We start from the raw sequence: 18,771 nt of genomic DNA, 5'->3' as shown, positions 1-18,771 counted from the left end.
GAAATTTGTGGGCATTTACTAGGCAGCAAGGGTCTAATGAAAGAGAATACTGAGATAAGGCATTATGGGAATTGTGGGATCCAGTGTTTTTGGAGCTTTACCCTACTATGGACATATCTCAGCCATTGTTGCATGAATCTGAACCCCTCTTTAAGATAATATAGGAATATCCTCCTAGTTTTTCTGAAATAGCATAATTGTGTTCTCCAATCTTGCCATTTCAATAGTAGGTGAATGCCATACACATGAACACAGAATTACAGATTTTGAAATGCACTCAGACAAGTATAAGTTAAATCTACTTAAATACAGTTATGACAACTCACTGGAAACATGGTCGTCTTATTTGTAAGAGACTCTTTGAAAATACCACCTCAAACAAAGTTAACGTTCGGGAAAATAATGATCTGTGTGTATTATTTAGCCTCACATTCAATCACTTGTTTTCATCAGAAATATGTTGGTGGGACTTGATTAGGTTTGATTGACAGTGCTGCCAACTTAACTTTCTACAGCCTTCATCAGATTGTGATTCAAGCGTTGCCAAATTCTGATTGGGGAAAAGAAAAATGTCCTATTCACAGCAGAGAAAAAAGGCAAATATAGTACAAACAAATCAAGTAATATCACCAAAAATGTTCTGGGCAGAAAATAGTGTCTGTTTATGTCCGGAACATCGCTCATAGTAAGACGCTGACTAAGTAAATATGTTTTTAGGGCCTTTTATATTTCTCTGCATCAGTAGAATAGATCCAGTAGGAATTTAACTCAATAAACAAATAACAGTGTTAGTGCTGAACCATTTGGCCTGCAGGCCCACCAGGCCTGAGCTGCGACCCAGCCAACAGCAGAGGGATGTTTATAGATTCTAGCTGCAACACCTGTCCTAAACACTATTCACCCTAACACATTACATAAGCCCCGTGTCCCAAGGCCAAACAGGTGCCTGAGCCGCCTTTGGCCCCAGACAGTATCAATCCAGTGTCCCTGCCTTCAGTTCCTTCCTTTTTGCTTCCTGTCTGTCTCACCCCCGTACACAAACTCACACATTCAGGCTCCACAGATGTAAATGCAGCATAATCCACACGAGCCACGTGACATTTCGTTTGCTTTGAGGAGCCCACATAACGGTCAGCCTGAGCCCAGCCCAAGACCACAGCAGGCTGCTTCTTTCAGCAAACGGGCACAAGTGCAAGAGAGAGGCAACCAGATGATTTAGGTCAGATTCAGGGGTTCTGAGGCCTCTATTTAAGGCGCACAAGCACATCATTTAAAAGTCCTCAGACAGCTGTGGAATTTCTGAAAATGTAAGAACACAGTGTTTGCATGGACGACACGTGGTCTGTTGGCGGAGAATGTGCGTGTCTTTGAGTAAGAGAGAGAGAGAGAAAAAAAAAGAGGCTGAATTAATTATTGAAATGTTCCCATAACACCCAGTCCAGAGTGGCGATTATTTTAGAAACAGCAGCCTATGTTTAGCTCTGCTAGGAGACGGGGGTACGATTAAACATTCTCTGCAGATGATAAGCTACAGTATATGTTGGGTGACAGACAGACTAAGAGACTGAGTGGTCGGTGAGATTTTAATGGACAGATACTGTATCTTGTGGATAAGACTGAAGGACAGTTTTATCTGCCCCCTTTTCTCTGTGTCTAATTATGTGATGGACCTTTCCCTACTCTTGTATGGCCCTGTGTAAGCGCTTCTTTATTATGTTAATGGAGGTTGGTATAAATGATTTTTTTGAATAGATTTGTCCTGGCTAGAGAGTTTTTTATAATGATGGTGTGAATGAGGGTTGCTTTCATTTTTCTGTTCGAGTAATTGATACACAGAAAACCTTGGCAAGGTAGTATTATTCCATCATCATCATCACAATTATTTTCATTATCTATAAGTTTGATGATTATTTTTTTAATAACTGATTTACTGTTAAGTATATAAAGAAAATCGTGAAAAAGGTCCATCGTTATTCCCTGAAGCCCAGGTGAACATAATGCCTTGTTTGCGAGGACTTCTAAATGCTGGAATACAACTGAACTTCTAATTTCTTGCAATTTGAATAAATATAACTTTATTTAGTAATATACACCATGTGAGCAGAATATAAATAGCAAATGTAGAGGTCTTAAAAATAGTTTTTGACACAAGACCTCTCAATAAGGCAGGGCTAAGATCAGGTTATAATGCACAACCTGCCTTAGTTGATATTGTACAAATTTGTTGATATGCTGTAAAATTGGAACTTTTGGGGTCTGTTTTGGTCTGGGCAGGAAATCTAACGTGTATTTCCCCAAAAAATCAAACTGTTCTTTTAATTTTATGCAGTGTTTGCGTTAGCCCCCTTTTCCAGGTGGGTAATCCAGCCTTTATGATGTACTAGAACTTCTCAGCGTCATTCATTGAATACAGTTTCTTTGGGTTTGTTATAAGGTCGTCTTGCAGCCACACCAGCTGGAGACCATTCATTACAAATAAAGGTTAGGAGACTGTTTCAACATTATTTATCCTGATATTCATCAGCTATCTGGTGAAATCGGGGCTCTTGTTTGTTAAAGTTCCCCCTCAGGTCTGCACATCACGTTGACTCATTAACCCTGACCCATCACATACGTACACAGTGGGCCTTTTGACCATGCCCCTGGGGGGCTTTTACAGACAAAACACACATTTGTTTGTGGCTCCGTTACAATATTTCTAAGAGCAGATGGGTGAGTGCCCCTGCGTTTTCTTAAGCCATGGACAGTCAATTTTGAAGTATTTTACCCCCACTGGGACTGTGAAGGGTTTAAATTCCACTGAATGCCATTTTTAGGGATGTGGGTGTATTGTTGTACTTGGCAAACGACTTTACTGGTCACTGGTTCCACTGCATGCACTTTCACTGCTCCCTTGTCTAATCTAAATAGCCTATTTTTAGCTGATGCGTACTGCATATATTCAATAAATCTGTCATTTCATTTAATTTTCTACCCTCTGTTTGTTTACAGCATGAAGAGATGGGGCACATGTGCTCTGCTGTTCCTAAGGGGGTGTAATAGAGGCGCGGCACCCATGATGAATCCCAGCGAGGGTCCCTGTGGAGGGAGGGTGTGGTAGAGGCAGCTGGCATGAGTTTCTTGGAGGTTTTGATCTCGCTATCTACATGTCCTCTGATCCTCCCTCTCACACAGCTCCCTGTCATTTCCGAGGGGATCTCTCTATTGGTGCACATAGGAGTTAAACTTTAAATACAAAGAACCTTCTGTCCTCATGTTTGCATTAGCTTTTAATTAAAATATTATATTAGGACGAATATTAACTGATGAAATACCTACTTGAAGATAACTGAACCACTGCTGCCATTTAAACCTATATTCAAGATAGCAGTAGATTTTGGTTTTCTACATTCCTGACCTTTGTGAAATCACACTGAAGATCCAGTTTGTCTGACTAATTTAGATGTTTGTGTTTCTGCAGCAGCCTGTTAAGTGTAACTGATTAAGAATCAATACGTTCTAAAGACTCCATCTTACTCAGCGGATATATCAGTGGTGATTGTGCTGTGTGAGCTTCATTCATCAACCATTAATCAGCAACCGAGTCATTCAATACAGCCACAGACAACTGGTCAGCTATCAGTCAGTGTAAGAGTTCCACACTAATAGTGGAGGAATTGTATTCAGTTTCCTGTCGAGAATTAGACCACTTTCGTTTCTGTTTTCTTCTTATGCCTCCCCGCCGGCTACAGCCAGGGCTGAAAGCATTATGTTTTCAGGTTGTCCGTCCTTCTGTCTCATTCTTGTGAACACGATATCTAAGTAAAACCTTCAGGGAACTTCTTCAAATTTGGCACAAACATTCATTTGGACTCAATGATGAACTGATTAGAATTTGATGGTCAAAGGTCAATGTCACAGTGACCTCACAAAACAAGTTTTTGGCCATAACTCACAAATTCATGTACTAATTATGACACAGTTTAACTCAAATGTCAATAAGGATAAAATGGAGTGATGACATTTTATATCCAAATGGTCAAAGGTCATCTTCACTGTGACGTCATAATGTCCTGCAAAAACACTCATGGTGTAACTCACGGGAGATTGTGACCATATTTCCTGGAACTTGGCTTGTTGGCGTGTTGGCTTGTTGGTAGTTCTAGTTTCTACCAGAGATGCACATTAAGCAGTACAGTACAGCATTTGGCAAAATAACAACACTTACTCATGAAAATAATTGTTTTGGCACCAGCTTCCAGCATACTGGTAGTTTCAGAGAATAAGTTTTATATTCTTGGCAATAACAACTATTTCATGGTATTTTTTTCCTCAACATTAGCTCTTCCAAGTTATTATGAAAACTTGAGGTCAGAAATATTTGAAATGATACTTGCTGGAAAGCCCCTGAAGAACTTCACGTCTTTTATCTGTCAGGCGCTTCAGTGCAAGTCTGTCCACAAACAATATCGCCCTCTGTGACAGGGTCTTGCCTGCTTGGCCTCTCTCGAGCCCAAAGTTCATAATAAAAAGCTCAGCACTGTAAAATTTTTCTTTACCTCAGCATTAAACAAAGCCTGTCTGTTTGGTCCACACAGCCAGGGACATTTTAGATGTAACTGCCCTACGCAGCTTTGGTCCAAGTCAAACTGACTATAAAACATTTTGTTCCACTTGATGTAAAGAAACCTGCTGCGTACTCTGAGTCGAGCTCTTGTGGTGTATAATTAGACCCCTCTCATCATGGGTGGTGCTGCGGTGGAAAACAAAGCAGGCTCTACCAGGTCCCATCCTGTTTCAGGTGTTTGTAAGGGTCTTTAAGAGACAAGCCTCCATTCTTTCCCTCACCGTGTTCTCTGCAGGATGAAAGAAGCGGGCGACGCCTCTCTCTTCTCATTGATATCACTCAGTGTGAAGCAAAAGGCACCGTTGTGTAATGAATGGTAAGCATATCCAATGTGTGTAATAGATTTCCACGTCAATCAAAGGTGGGAGTACACGATGTGTCAATCTCCCCGCCATATGCACTCACCTCATAAAGTACTAATACATTATAGGGTTATTGATCCCCCTGAAGAGGCTTTCCAGGTATGACATAAATCTTGCTGTAATGACCTCTGATGCCATCATGGGGTCCAAGGAAGAAATACCAGGGAAGGGACTAATAGTATCAGGCTAGCCAGACAAAGTAGAAACAATCTTCATATTCAAGTGTTTTTATGGGGTTTTTTTTATATTTACATAAAATTTCAAAGCACCAAATTTCCAGCCACCTTATCCCCTGGAAGTCTGGCCTACACACAAAAACAATAGACAAGCAGAATAACACACTGTCTGAGAGTTATCATAGAATCGATTCCAATAGCAATAAATAAAAGTAGGAACTGACCATTATTTTTATTATAGATAAAGCTGCCGATTATTTTCTTCATTAACCGTTTCTTAAGATGTTAGGAAATAATACAAATGTTCTCTGAAGTTTCCCAGAGTCAGAGGTAATGTCTTCAGATATTTTTTTTTTTTTTTTCCAAAACTCAGTCAAGATATTTAGTTAATAATTGTCGGAAAATAATGAAACCAACAAAAATTCAAACAGAGGAAGCTGGAACCAAAGAAATTTGGCATAGTTTCTTACAAAAATGACTGATAGCTGCTTATTGTTGCAACTTGAAGCAAAATTGTGGAGATCAGTAGATATATTTTTGTATCCTGGAGACAGAGATGCCTTTAAACTTTATTTTATTGAATTGACTAACCATAAATCTAAGCATCAGTACTTATTGGATATAATAATCTACTTATTGTGTGTCAAAAGACGCAACAACACTAATAGTAAACAGCCCCTCTGGTTAACAGCCTACAAACAAATGACCAAGCAATTATCCATGCTGGGCACATCTATCCAGTAATGTTCAAATTGACATGAAGTAGGAGTGGTGCAGCTCTGGCTTGATGGTGTCGACCTATAAAATGACAAGCATTCTTTCTGGATAGAGATTGAAATTCAATACGTGACTTCTAGAAGCCATTTGCCATTCCAGTGATTCCTTTTTTCTTTTTTTTTATGTTGGACGGTTGTGGGTTTTCCCCACGCGACACCATCCTCTCACCAACTGCCAGTGTCTGAAGATGGAGACACATTTGGAGGATCACCAGCTGTTTGACAAAAAAAAAAACCACCCGTCTGGCAGTGCCTGGCATTTTGGCACATGATCCTATGGAAGAGGGTGAACACTCAGCCGCAGGATTCCCTTGCAAGGTGGGGCCTGGGACCTTCCAAAGGCGTCTTTTCCAGTGCCACATATCCTTCTGTCTGCATCCATATCTGGCACAGTCTTTCTTCTCAGTAGCACAGTCATTCCTCTTTCATTCTGTGAAGGTCACAGTATCAATAACCCACAAGTGCAATATGGTTAATCCGTTTTGGATTAGGGCCAAGATTTCTTGTGAGGCTTTCAAAGTAAAGCTGAGTGTTTCCATCTGACCCATGTCTGCAGTAACAGATGACAGACAGAAGCAAAGCACACGGTAAAGCAGCCTTCTAACACGCCACCAGAGAGACAATAACGAGGACCTAATGACAAAGTTTGATTTATGTTATGCTTGAGGTCTACATGATGCCCTGATGGTAGTCACTGAAGTGTCATTTCCTCTGTTAGGGATGGCTGCATCGCTGGCCTTTCTTTCCTCTCCCTCTGCATGATGCTTTTCAGGGAGCAACTGAGGACAAAAGAAAAGGCTGTGTGAGTGATGACCCCCTCTGGTGGACTGAGGTAACTGCGTCTTAGACCATGACCATGTTTTCAGTTGGCATTAGGCTATCCTGATGTTTCGTCAGTGATTTTGGAGCTTAAATGTGCATTTCACATAAGATAAAGATTAAGATAAGACTATATCCAACTTTGCATGGTCTCAAAGCATCTGTCCCTTTGAAACAACTGCTCATTTTGTCAAAAGAAGTACAATAGCTCCCCCTGTCGTTAGATGGACATAATTACAAGCTGTATGTCCTCGGCAAGATTCCCTGGGAGGGAGTAAATATCTTCAGTTACTGATATTTTTAGCTGTGAAATCTGCCTGACAGATCCCCTACAGCAGAGATTCCCAATTAAAAGAGTCAGTGCTGCCTAGTGTCAAAGCTTTCAGAGCAGTGACAAAATGGCAAGTCACTATGGAAGTCTGCAACAGAGAACTGTCACGTTCAGGACTTGTCAGACAATCAAAAATTATACTTGTGTGATAGCATTCTTGGATATTTTCCAAGCGGTTTTGTGTATGCATTCACAAAACCTCTGGGGTCACTTTGGATCGCTGTTGATAAACTGGAGCTCAGTAATACTTACCATACTTTGTACCTACAGCATGAGTCAAAGCAAGAGGTGCATGGCTTGTTGTTACCAGACAAAGACTGAACCTGGCTGACCACTTTCAGTGTTCCAACATCTGAGAACACTCAGGTAGTTTTTTTTTTTTTTTAATAAAGATAATTGGGTAAAACCTGTGTGTTTTTCCACTGTTGATACAGAAATACACCCATGCAGTGTTTGACTGTTAGGTGCAGAGGAGATAGTGCTGTAACAGTAGACTCTTTATTGCTATACCTCCCATAGTGTCTCTAGATCCAAGCTCAACCCCCAGTGAGAGAACAAATGAGGAACCACAATCAAAGATATGGAATGGTTTGTGCCAGGAAACGGGGCTAATTGATTTCCTCTGTGTCTTTGTCTCTCCTGTGCATTTAGCTGCTACATGGAGGAGTGGAGGAAAGAAAGCGGATAAGGGAGGAGGAGAAAGCAGGAGACAGAGAGAGAGGCCGTCAGAGGTCATCCTCCAGGACTGCAGCCACTCTAACTTTGGGGAGTTTCTGCAGACACTGTGTCTTCGGCCGATCCATCTCCGCAGACTGAGATTCATCGGGGAGAACACCTGCACTGTGCTGTGCTGTGTGGAGCTCTGCCTGCATGCTCGCCTGCCTGTCTTCCTGACTGCAGCAACATCTGGCAGAGGAGCAAGTGGATTCAAAAAGAACATCTGCACAGCACCAAGCAGCCAAGTAAACAAACAGTTCTAATGAAAGTAGTCACAGTTCCCAAATACAAGGCTACATTGTTGACCACCTATTTTCCTTTAATTAAGACCACATTATGTATTGGCACAGTTTTCCTCCCAGCTTATTGGGTAACATTACAACGGCTTAAAAGACAGCTCACTTGTGTCGACTGTTGTATGATATATAACACACAAATTGTGCTGGGATTTTCTGTAATAGACTGTACATTTTTATTCTATAGTATTGCAGGGAAGGGAAAGCTGATTAGCAAAGTAGGCATTTGAAATAAAGTGCACTACTGTGAGCAATGTTCTCAAGAAAAGGCAGCACTTTTCAGTTGGGTAATGACTGTATTTTATACAGAAATGCACTTTATGTTGCACATAGCAGCATGCTGTATATTGGGCAATAAATATACAGAATGAAAGAATATCCATTGGGTAATAATGCTTTTTGTTTCTTTAACACAAAATTATAGCCCACGTCAAAACACTTCTTAGTTTTGCTCCCACGTTGCACATTACCATTGAAAAACATTCTCAAATCCACTATATTTTAGTCTAAATGACATAAATGGTTGTGCACACCCTCATACAAACACACGCACACTATCTGTGTCTCGTTCTTTTCCATAAAAGAGCCCTGAGACACAATACAGTGTCCCTCCTATGCAGCACAGTTCCAACATTGAGACTGCACACTTGAGCAGGAGTGCATATTGTAAGTACACACGATTGGCTTATAACGGTCATGTGACTGCAGACTGTAGTCCCCTGTGTTAGGCCACAGTAATTGAGGCTTCCATATGGTATAGATCAGATATAGCCTTCACCACAGCATTCCTTCTGCATCGAGGCTCTACAGTACTCCTGTTTCCACAGTGAAAACTGAGCTAATCAACTATCACTGGCAGGCTATACTATTCCTGCCCTCTCTTGTTATACAGAAGACACCTTCTGCTTAACACTCTTTTTACTCATATCAAAAGCTGTACTTTTATGTTTGTTTTTTTATTTTTAGAAGCCATTGTGTTTTCATTTTGATATACTGGAAATATAATTCAGGGAGAATAGCTGTATGCGTGGTAGGTGTTATAGAAGAAAATTCTGCTGCTGGTCTTTGTTGCAGTACAAAATATCTTGTTTGTTTACTACAATATTCTGCCCACTTTCTATTTGCCCACATGCAAGCAGGTTCCTACAATGAACTAAGTGGGTTGCTGTAATGTTGTAATAAGCTTGATTGTCCTAAACCTTTCCTGTCATGTTACCAGACCCCTGTGAATCCTGTAATATCATACCATCAGTCACTGGGTCTGCCCTCATTGCACACGGTCAAGATAATGTTGGTGCATCCAATGTTGTATACTGAGACCAAGTCTGATGGATTAATTAATTAATTAATTAATTAATCTGCATTCCTATGTGCGCATCCCTGAATGAAGTAGCCTAGATAAACCAGGATACATAATTTCAGTACCAACAACATACTAGATAAACACCCTAACAATTAACATGACATTATCTTTTACATCTATCTGGTTATTACTGTCACCGTTCTTGCACACATTAATTCAATTTAAATGAGCCTATTCCGTTTTGGAACAAACCCCCATGGGGCCCTGCCCATAGATCTAATCCACAGACCTCAACTAACACCAGTGAGCCAAGGGATTTAGGATCACAGCATTGGCTTTAGAGATGGAACAGGAACGCTAAGTTTTCTGATGCATCAAGTTCCAGGTAAGTTGTTTTAAAAGGATATGTCTCTGTCATTGTGGGAGATTCAGTGGTTAAGACAGGCCCAAATAGATTCTGCTCGTTGAAAACACCAGTTTCAAACATCCTTACTCTAAATGTTTCATTAGCTGACTCTTAAAAGGTGCACAACTGGGGTTTCACCTGAAAATATCACTGTATTTTTATTTTTCAAACGAGGGTCATGAGACTTTAATGGTGACTATTACTGTAGCTTTTAGTTTCTGACAGTACTGGGAGAAGTACTAACATCCTTTACTGAAGTAAAACTAGCAATGCCACAATGTAAAAAAAATACTATTAAAATATAAGTACAAGTGATACATTCAAAATTTTACTTGAGTAAAAGTAGAGATATTATCAGCAAGATGTAATTTCTATGCAATTTCTAAAGTAAAGGTACTCATCGTTGCAAAAAAATAAAAGCCCCTTGGAGCTGCCAAGGGCTTGAAAGAATTTTTTTCATTGTCATGTGCGCAAGTTCATATTTTATGTAGACAAATTATTATGTTGTGCAACAAGGTTAAATATATATATATATATTTCAGGACTTTAGAGACTGATAGTTTTGTTGCAGGACAAGTTACAGCTTTATCATTCTTACTGGTGAGCTCCCATGAATCCAAGCATAACTCCAACCTGAATAAATCTAGGCTACATAGCTGACAACACCTAGGGGGCCCCTATTGATATTTCCCCAGGCACCTAACCAACCTGTACTCTAGAGCTGAAATGATTAGTTGATTAATTGTTAAGTCGATCAACAGAAAATTGTCAACAATTTTGATAACTGATTGATCTTTCATTGTTGGTCAGACAAATTAAGGACCTTTACCACTATTTTTAAACATTGTATAGTCTAAACAATCAATCAATTATTAAAAATATTTATTAGCCTAATTTAACAAGCTGTACTTCTTTGGTATGAGTTCATAATTCCTTGACACACTGAAGAAATTAGAGCATCATAAACAAAACAACACGTGACCTCAATATAAACCATAATAGTTAAGGTCTTAAAACTAGATTTTAAAATAAAGTCCCTCAACAACAAGCCTACAAGATGGAAATTGCAAACAAATTTGCAATTAATCAATTATAATTATATGATATGTATATATTCCACCATTGGTTTCTGAGCTACACCAGGTCAGTTTAAGTAGGACCATGCATACTTTCAAGAAACTATTTTTTCTTCATTTATCATCTAAACTAGAGAAAGAAAAACAACTAACTAACCAACTGATCAGGTAATGTTCACTGAGAAAATCGATGATATAACCGTTGGTTTAGCCGTTAGAAGAAGAATAATGGCGTCGTTAGATTTTAGAAACGGTTGTTAGTAGTTAACGGTCACGACATTAGCATAATTCAAGTAGTAATTTGTTACACGACTTTAGTTTTTAGATACTGCCGCCAAATTTCGAGTGTAGACATAAAGTGTACTGTCTCTTTAAGGTCTCTCGGCTGGTCTGTTTCGTATTGATCAATCCACCATTTTCCAACACACAGCGGCGGCAGTGCTAACACAGCTCCGGCAGCGAGAGAGAGAAGAGAGCCTCCCCTCTACCTGGAGAGGAAGCCAGGGACCGGGGGCAGTCATGGCAGCGAACATGTACCGGGTTGGAGGTAAGGTGGCGGCGGGGACAACATTTTAGGAGCTTCCCGTATTTTTTTTTTATGGCGGACTCGCCATGATTCGCCGCGGGTCTTTTATGTATTTACAGAGCGTGGTCCGTCTTTTCCTTCCCTTCTTTTATTTCCCTAAAGCTAAACAGCCTTGTGCTTCACAGATGATGATGGTGACTGAGTGAAGAGGAGGATGGTGATGAAGAGTAGTGGTTCGCTTACCGAACTGCCCCCGGTTTTGCACGTTTCTTTTGTGTTTTTTTGTAACTTAGCATAAACCCAAACAACTATTTCAATGTAAAGATGCATCTAAAGTAGCGTGCATTGTGTTTAGGTATATTTAAGGTAACACGGCGGACAAATACTAAAAAGTTTTGCGTACCATTCAACTACGGCCCGGTCGTGTCTTTCATAATAGTAAGTAACGTTATTAGTATTTCACTTAACCTGCAGAAACCCCTTAAGACTTACAGGGAAGCAGCAAGGAGTGGATGCTTTCGCAGAGTAAGTCCAGGGATAAAAAAAAAAAAAAAAGTTAAAGGATACTTCCTACTTACGAGAGCTGAGATGAGAAATATAGCAATAAGCATTTAAGCAACAAAAAAATGCTTAAAGATGTTTAAAAAAAAATTATTATTTTTTTTACATCTTTAACCAATATTTTTTTGGTGTCGTTTTTTGTGCAGGCAACTCCAGTTAATACCTAATTAAGATTCCCGTTCCCCTCCCACTCATTTTCTGCTTATATTGCTCTGATTTACATCCTATAGGTACTGTGTTAAATAGTCATATGAAATTTACTGTACAACATAGCTTAATTAAAGTAGTTGCTACTTTTTTTTAATGGGGGGGGGGGCTTGTTTCCCTGGATCACTGGATATGAAAAAAAAAGACTTGGATGCCCAGTGCAGAAAAATATCAGTACTGGAAAATTTTTACTCAGTGTGAGGTTACTGCTAAAATGGTCACTACAAATTTCACTGTCAAAAAGTGTCAGAAAAACGCCATGTTTGGTGCTCCCTGACAGGTATACTGTTGATGACAGGTGTAGCTTGGATAGGACGATTTCCTTTTCCTGTGTGAGCTGGTCAGTCTGGTTTTCCATCAACCAGAGTTTTTCATTAATCTTTCTTTTTACATGATTGTAGTCTGTTGTTCTCCCTGTAATGGTCGGGTAGCCTAATTTTTACTTCTGTTTTACTCTATCCAAGCATATGTGTGTCAAGTAGACAGGGAGGGAAAGTGAAAGTGATTGATTACATGTTGAGGATATATTTGCATGCCATGACTGACAATTGTCTAGCGTAATAGGAATGCTGCCACTCTCCTTGGCTCGGTACCTGCATCAAAAATAGCCTGTAGTGAACGTCACTGCCCTCTTATTTGGTCAAATGAAACAAGGCCTACCTGAGTGAGCACAGGATTATGTCCAGAGCAGGGCTGAAAGTTAACACTTCACCAGCCAAATGTTGCTGAATTTGGTATGTCTCTTCAGTCTGTTAGACTCTTAAACTGAGATACCAACCAACTTAACTCGTTTGTCTTGTCTCTAGAAAACTTGTATGCTTTCAGAACAATAAGAATAAGTGAATAACATGTAATAACATAAACCAATATGAAAACAGATAAAAATCATACTACTGAATAAACATACTGTTGAACTGTTTTTCCACAGTCAGAAAAATAATTTAGATTGAAAACAAGCACAATGTAGGCCTAAAGTAGGCACCATAATTGACTGAATCTTCTCCTAACACCAACCCTTGGAAAGATGGCCACTACTTTGCAAGACAATGCAGGATCATCTTAGAAAAGCAATGACTTCCCTTGTGAATGAACCCTGGACAAAAGCCGGCTTTGTAGGCCTTGATGTCTTTGTTTTTACCGTGCAGGCCACAAGCCACTCTTCCGTTGCCCGCAGTGCTTCTTCCTCGTACTTTACCCCATTCACAGGAAAGTGTTTGTGACTAAGTATAGGCTAAAACATATGTCTTATCATCTTGGGGAGGGAAGGGAAGAGAATCTAGCCCAGAGTCTTATGTGAACAGGCCACAGAAGTTTAAAAGTCTAAACCTGCAGAGAGTCACTAAGACCTGCTGCAGATTTATTGCTCTGACAAAAATGAGTCTCTCATGAGACAATGAGAAAATAAATAGTTTTCTTGAGATCTGGGAATTGAACACTTTAAAGGATAGGTTCACAATGTTTCAAGTCTGTCTTCAAACTACAGTCTTGTGCCCATATGAATATTGAAACGGGTTTTTGCATGCTGCAGTCATTCCTCCTGTTCACACTAGTCATTAAAAGATCCCATCCTAATGCACTTCCAATGTAAGTGATCTAAGGACAAAATCCATGGTCATTGTTTGTGCAAAAATGTATTCCTAAGTTTTTCTGAAGCCATTATGAGGCTTTAGCAGGCATTCAGACTGAAGTCAGTCCTGTGTTCAGGGTGCTGCGTAGGTGGGGGTGTGTTGCTTCACGTACCAGTGATTCATAGAAGTCCAGAGTACCAGATAATGTGAATTCTAAGGCATCTCAGATGCCAAAACACTGCACAGAAGTTTATGGTACTGTAAGACAGGATTTTACAAACTGGAAAGTTATCACGACGGCATGATAACTTTCGTGAGGATGATCACTGGGTAAATTGAGAAAAATAAAGCATTCACGTGTGTATATGTTTGGCCAACGCAACGCCTCGCTGGATGACGTTATGTTACCTTGCGTTGCAGCAAGAGTTAAGCTAGGTTCAACTTTTTTGCTGGATGACCCTGCTTTTTTTTTTATTTATTTTTTGTCAGAGCCCCCTGTATTGGCACCTCAGCTGCACCAGTGGCCTGCCCCCATTCAAAGGAATGCCCTTAGTTCGACAGATCAAATGGATATCTTCCACAGTAAAAGGTTTTTAGTAGAAAATTCCCTTTGTGTTTCCCAAACAGCGCTTCTTTGCTGAGCAATTGAGCTGCAGTGGAGGACAGTGGAGGGATTTTTTTTATTAAAAAGACTGTAACTGTGGAAGATCTACTTTTGAAAGACTGTTAAAGCCTGCTTTTAGCTTGAGCTTCAAACTTTCTAATGTAGTTTTGCACAGAACAAGGACTGTGGATTTTCTTCCCCATCACTGACATTGAAAGCACATCAGGAAAGGATATCTCAATACCCAGTAGGTATGTCATGAGAACCAATGCTTTGGTACCAAGTCAACAATACTTGTTTTTCTAAAGTAACATAGATGTTGTAGGTACTGGAGATGTGATCTTCCAGGACTGACCGGGACCATGTATATTAAAGCCCTTTTTATACTGGCAAACCCTGAAAAGAAGAAGAAGAAGAAGAAGAAGGCAGGCACAGTAAACGAATGTTCACGTCCTGAAATGTTACCATTATTGTTTGCGAATTGCCACAGCTGACATCTATTGCAGCAATGCTCCACACACAACGTCCTCAAAGGCTCATTACCGTTCAGTCAGTCAGAATTTAACACTGACTGTTTTCACACCACCAGTCTGTCACCTTGTTAGTCAATTTAAACTGCTGCTTGCACACTGACTGTATGAATGTGTGCGCATGTGCATGTGGTAGCAGACTGTGCAGCACCCTCTGTTTTCTGTTTTTTGCTGTGGTATTGAGAATGGTGGAATTTCATTGGTAATGGTACTGACTACCAAATTTCTGGTATCGTGACATCCCTGATAACTAGTATAGATCGGAACAATGACTACGGCAAGCATGTTTTAAGACTTGCCTGAAAATGTATGCACCTGTCCTTTAAATTAATACTTGCACTGAGGCTGTTGGAGTGTGAAAACTCTTGTGCAGAATGTACTAAATGTGCTGTAGTGTTTACTAACTTAAAAAGTGACAAACTTTGGTGTCAGGACCTGCATTTCTTTTGGCTGGTGACTGGTGAGGATTTTCCCCATGCTGCCAGTTATGATTCAGAACCTGCCTAAAGGTGTTGTTGTGTTTACTACTCTACAAACTGACTAACTTACAAACTTTGACAGTGCCCACACATTGCTTGGCTGGTGGCTGGTGTTAATTGCCCACGCTGGCAGTTGCCTCTCTCGCAGATCTGGTGGGTGTACTCGCAGAGTGAGGATCTGAGGCTTGTTTCGCTGCCATCCTGCCAAATACAGGATGGTCAGTTGAACAGATACACGACAGCTATTAGATTATTTCAACAGAGTGTCCCTATCATCATATTTGTTTAGAGGCCAAACTGCACAGTGCACATACATCCATCAAATTAAACAGGATTTGCTATGGGCTAGCTGCCTTGTAGCATCTTTGTGGGACCACAGTTAATTAAATTCAAGATGTGGTCATCTAAACTACCCTAAAATAGTTTTGAATAAAACCTGCACATGTTTGCTGATTAATCACATTTAAACAAGAACAAGCTGCAGTAATTGCTGCAGCGAAAGTTGCAGGATAGATGCGTGATGGGAGTTAAAATGCTAATACTTTTTATTAGATCAAATCCCTCTCTGCTTAAACATCATTAAACATAATATTAAACAGAGCAAACGCTCACATTAATTAATGTTTTACATTCTAGTGTTGAATGTGGATTATCTCTCAGGTCAGAAGAGAGAAGAGAGTTGCAGAGCAGTAAGTGTCTGAAAAGTACATGCTCACTTTCATCATGCAGGGGTAACAACAGGAATTTGTAGGATGGATGGATAGATAAATGGTTAAGTCTCACTCTACAGATGTGAGCAGCTGTGTCCAGGTTCGATCAGGGAAAGTAAGTTATATTAAAGTGTGAAAAAGAGGTGCAGATTGATTCAGAAGATTAAATTACCTGCCTTTTACTATAGAAAACCTCCATCTGAGCCATAATCTATTCCATGCTTGCTGCTCAGGATGACAGACACACCTCTCAGTGTGTGTGCGTGTGTGTGTCTATGAGTAAGCATTGGATGGCTGTTGAGGGGGTATGTGCACGTGGACAAGCGTGGGCGGATGTTCACGTTCTCTGTATCCTGCCTCTCTGTCCCTCTCGTTCCTCGAGCCCAGTCCTTTTCATTACTGTCATATATAATGTACTGTTTATAGACACCACCTCTGTACCTACTACGGGTGCGTAAGGAGCTTTAGTGGTTTTTGAATCCCAAATTAACTGTGTCCGTGTATTGAATATTATCAGGTGCATAAAATTGAAAATTCTAATTGGAATTTAAATTCTGTAGCGTAATACGGTATTTTATTTTGGTTTAACTTCCTGTATTTTGATTGTTTGTTTAAAGATATCTTTAAATACTGGAGGTTTGTGCTTAATTTGTTGAGGTTTTTGTTACAAAAAGTGCTTTTCTCACCAAAATGAGGCATCCTGAAAATGTTTCTGTACTAGTAACAAAATTCAGGTATTATATTGCCAGCTATATGGCTCCAAACCATGACCCATTCTTAGGTTGATTCTGCTAGTGATGCTACACGTCTTTGGCACTAGGTGTACTCCCATTAGGCTTCGCTGCTGGCACACTGTATATTGCATGGCAGCGAGGGCAGAAAACTGCTTTACTGAAGCCAGCAGCAGAAACTGTTGATTCTCTATCAGGTGATAAGAAAATGTTGGTAGATAGTGTGACAGAATGCTGTAGCAGAGGATATACTGCAGGGCTGCAAATACCGATTATTTTCATTATCAGGTACTAACAAATTTTCTGTGTAAGATATAGTACACTATTACGCAAGTTCTCAGAGTTTTTAGTTTGACAGTGCCTGCTCTAAACCCTTCATCACAGGTTGCAAATGTCTGTGAGCTGTGAACAGTTTGACATCCAAAAAGTGATGTTCCCCTCTCAAATTCTTTTTTTATTTGAATAGTTTTTGAGAGTCATGGAGAGATAGCTTTGAGAAAAGTAAGAAAAAAAAATAAACAATCCGGTCCTGACCGCTAGTTTAGGAACTGCTGTACCAAGGTGCAGTAGATTAATGTAAAGATCAGTATGAGGATGTTTAACGTGTTAAACCAACATCTGTCAGGCAGTGAATTGTTCAGTCCAGATTTTAAATTCATCTTTAGACAACTTGCAAGTTTTGACAGTGACAATACTTTTTCTGTGCTGAGACATACAAAGATGTGTGTTTTTCACAGCCTTTGCAGTTTTTCAGGTAGGCGCAGGTGACACGTATTGTTTTCTGTGCTGAATATAAAGACTGTGGCAAAACACTGGTCTGGTTTTTTGTCAGGTTTAGTCTGTGTTATGTTGATAATTTTTAAACATTTTTATGAACTATTGACAACTCAGATTACCCTAAATTGAGACGTCAACACAGATAACATCATGACAAACTAACCAACGTATGAACCAGGCCTGTTTTGCTGACAAGCTGAGTGGTTAAGATGGGTATCCATGAGGAGGGTATGTCTATGACAACCCCTGATTATCTTCTTGATTTTGTCCGTAAAATGTTAGAAAATGGTGAAAAGTGGCTGCTATAATTTCTCCAAAACTCAAAAATACTCTGTTCACAATCATCCATGACAAAGAAAAGCAGCGAATTGTCACATTTGAGAAGCTTTAACCGGCACACGTTTGGAACTCGTGCTTTTAAAATGACTAATCAATTATCAAAATAGTTGCAGATTAATTTTCTGGTTGGTCTGATTTACCAATTAGTCCACACTTCGATGCTGATTATTATACCTTTTTTTTTTTTTTAATTCATTTCAGATTTTTGCCTTTATTTTAAGTGTCTTATTCATTCGCCCATTTCCATCTCTATTAGGCTGTGCACTTATGTGTGTGTCTGATACCCTCCAGTCTCCCTCTCTCTGTCCATACCCAGACTCCATCAGTTAACTCATGTTTTCCCTCTCTCATCACTGCGTCTCCCTGACTGTCTGTCTCTCTCTGGCCTGGTTTGAATCAGCCCAGCAGACTCTCTCTTTTGGGGCTCAGTAACATGCCTTGATTGGCTCGCACTAAATTCGACTGCACTGTGACATCATAGGCGCCGGAGCCATGTGATTGGTTGACGCTGGGAGAGCGGGGGATGGAGAGCATGAGGGTGGGTGGGTGGGTGGGAGGGGGGGTTATACGCGGGTTGAGGCGGCGGGAGGGCTGATGGGAAATGGAGAGACTGAGTGACGCTGCTCAGTGCCTACAGGCCCTCTCCTCTCTCTCTGTTGCTCTCATTTTGAGTTCCTCTCCAGCTCGCTCTCTACCAGGCTTCGGCTCCTCACATGGTGGAAACTCCAACACTCAAACATCCCATTCTTGACTGTCACTTAACCGTTTTCCTCCCGCTTTTTCTTGCCGGAGGGGACACGGGTTGAACGTTAAAGTGATTCCATTCTTGGTAATTTCAGTTCCCGATGCCAGGAAAAAGGAAGACGGTGAT

General features: G+C 40.2%; 1 protein-coding gene across 2 annotated transcripts in view; it reads left to right on the top strand.

Moving 5' to 3' along the window:
- Positions 1 to 11,295: 11,295 nt before the first annotated feature.
- Positions 11,296 to 18,771, top strand: part of mta1 (metastasis associated 1) — a 44,307-nt gene continuing 36,831 nt past the window's right edge. For both annotated transcript variants that reach the window (XM_022750862.1, XM_022750861.1), the window contains exon 1: positions 11,296 to 11,415. In XM_022750862.1, coding sequence (XP_022606583.1) covers positions 11,388 to 11,415 — 28 coding nt within the window. In that variant the 5' untranslated portion in view covers positions 11,296 to 11,387. The remainder of the gene's footprint in view (positions 11,416 to 18,771) is intronic.

This window comes from Seriola dumerili, unplaced genomic scaffold, assembly GCF_002260705.1.
Source record: "Seriola dumerili isolate Sdu_G_001 unplaced genomic scaffold, Sdu_1.0 BDQW01000149.1, whole genome shotgun sequence".
Lineage (NCBI taxonomy): Eukaryota > Metazoa > Chordata > Actinopteri > Carangiformes > Carangidae > Seriola > Seriola dumerili.
This window is presented reverse-complemented; position numbering and strand designations above follow the sequence as displayed.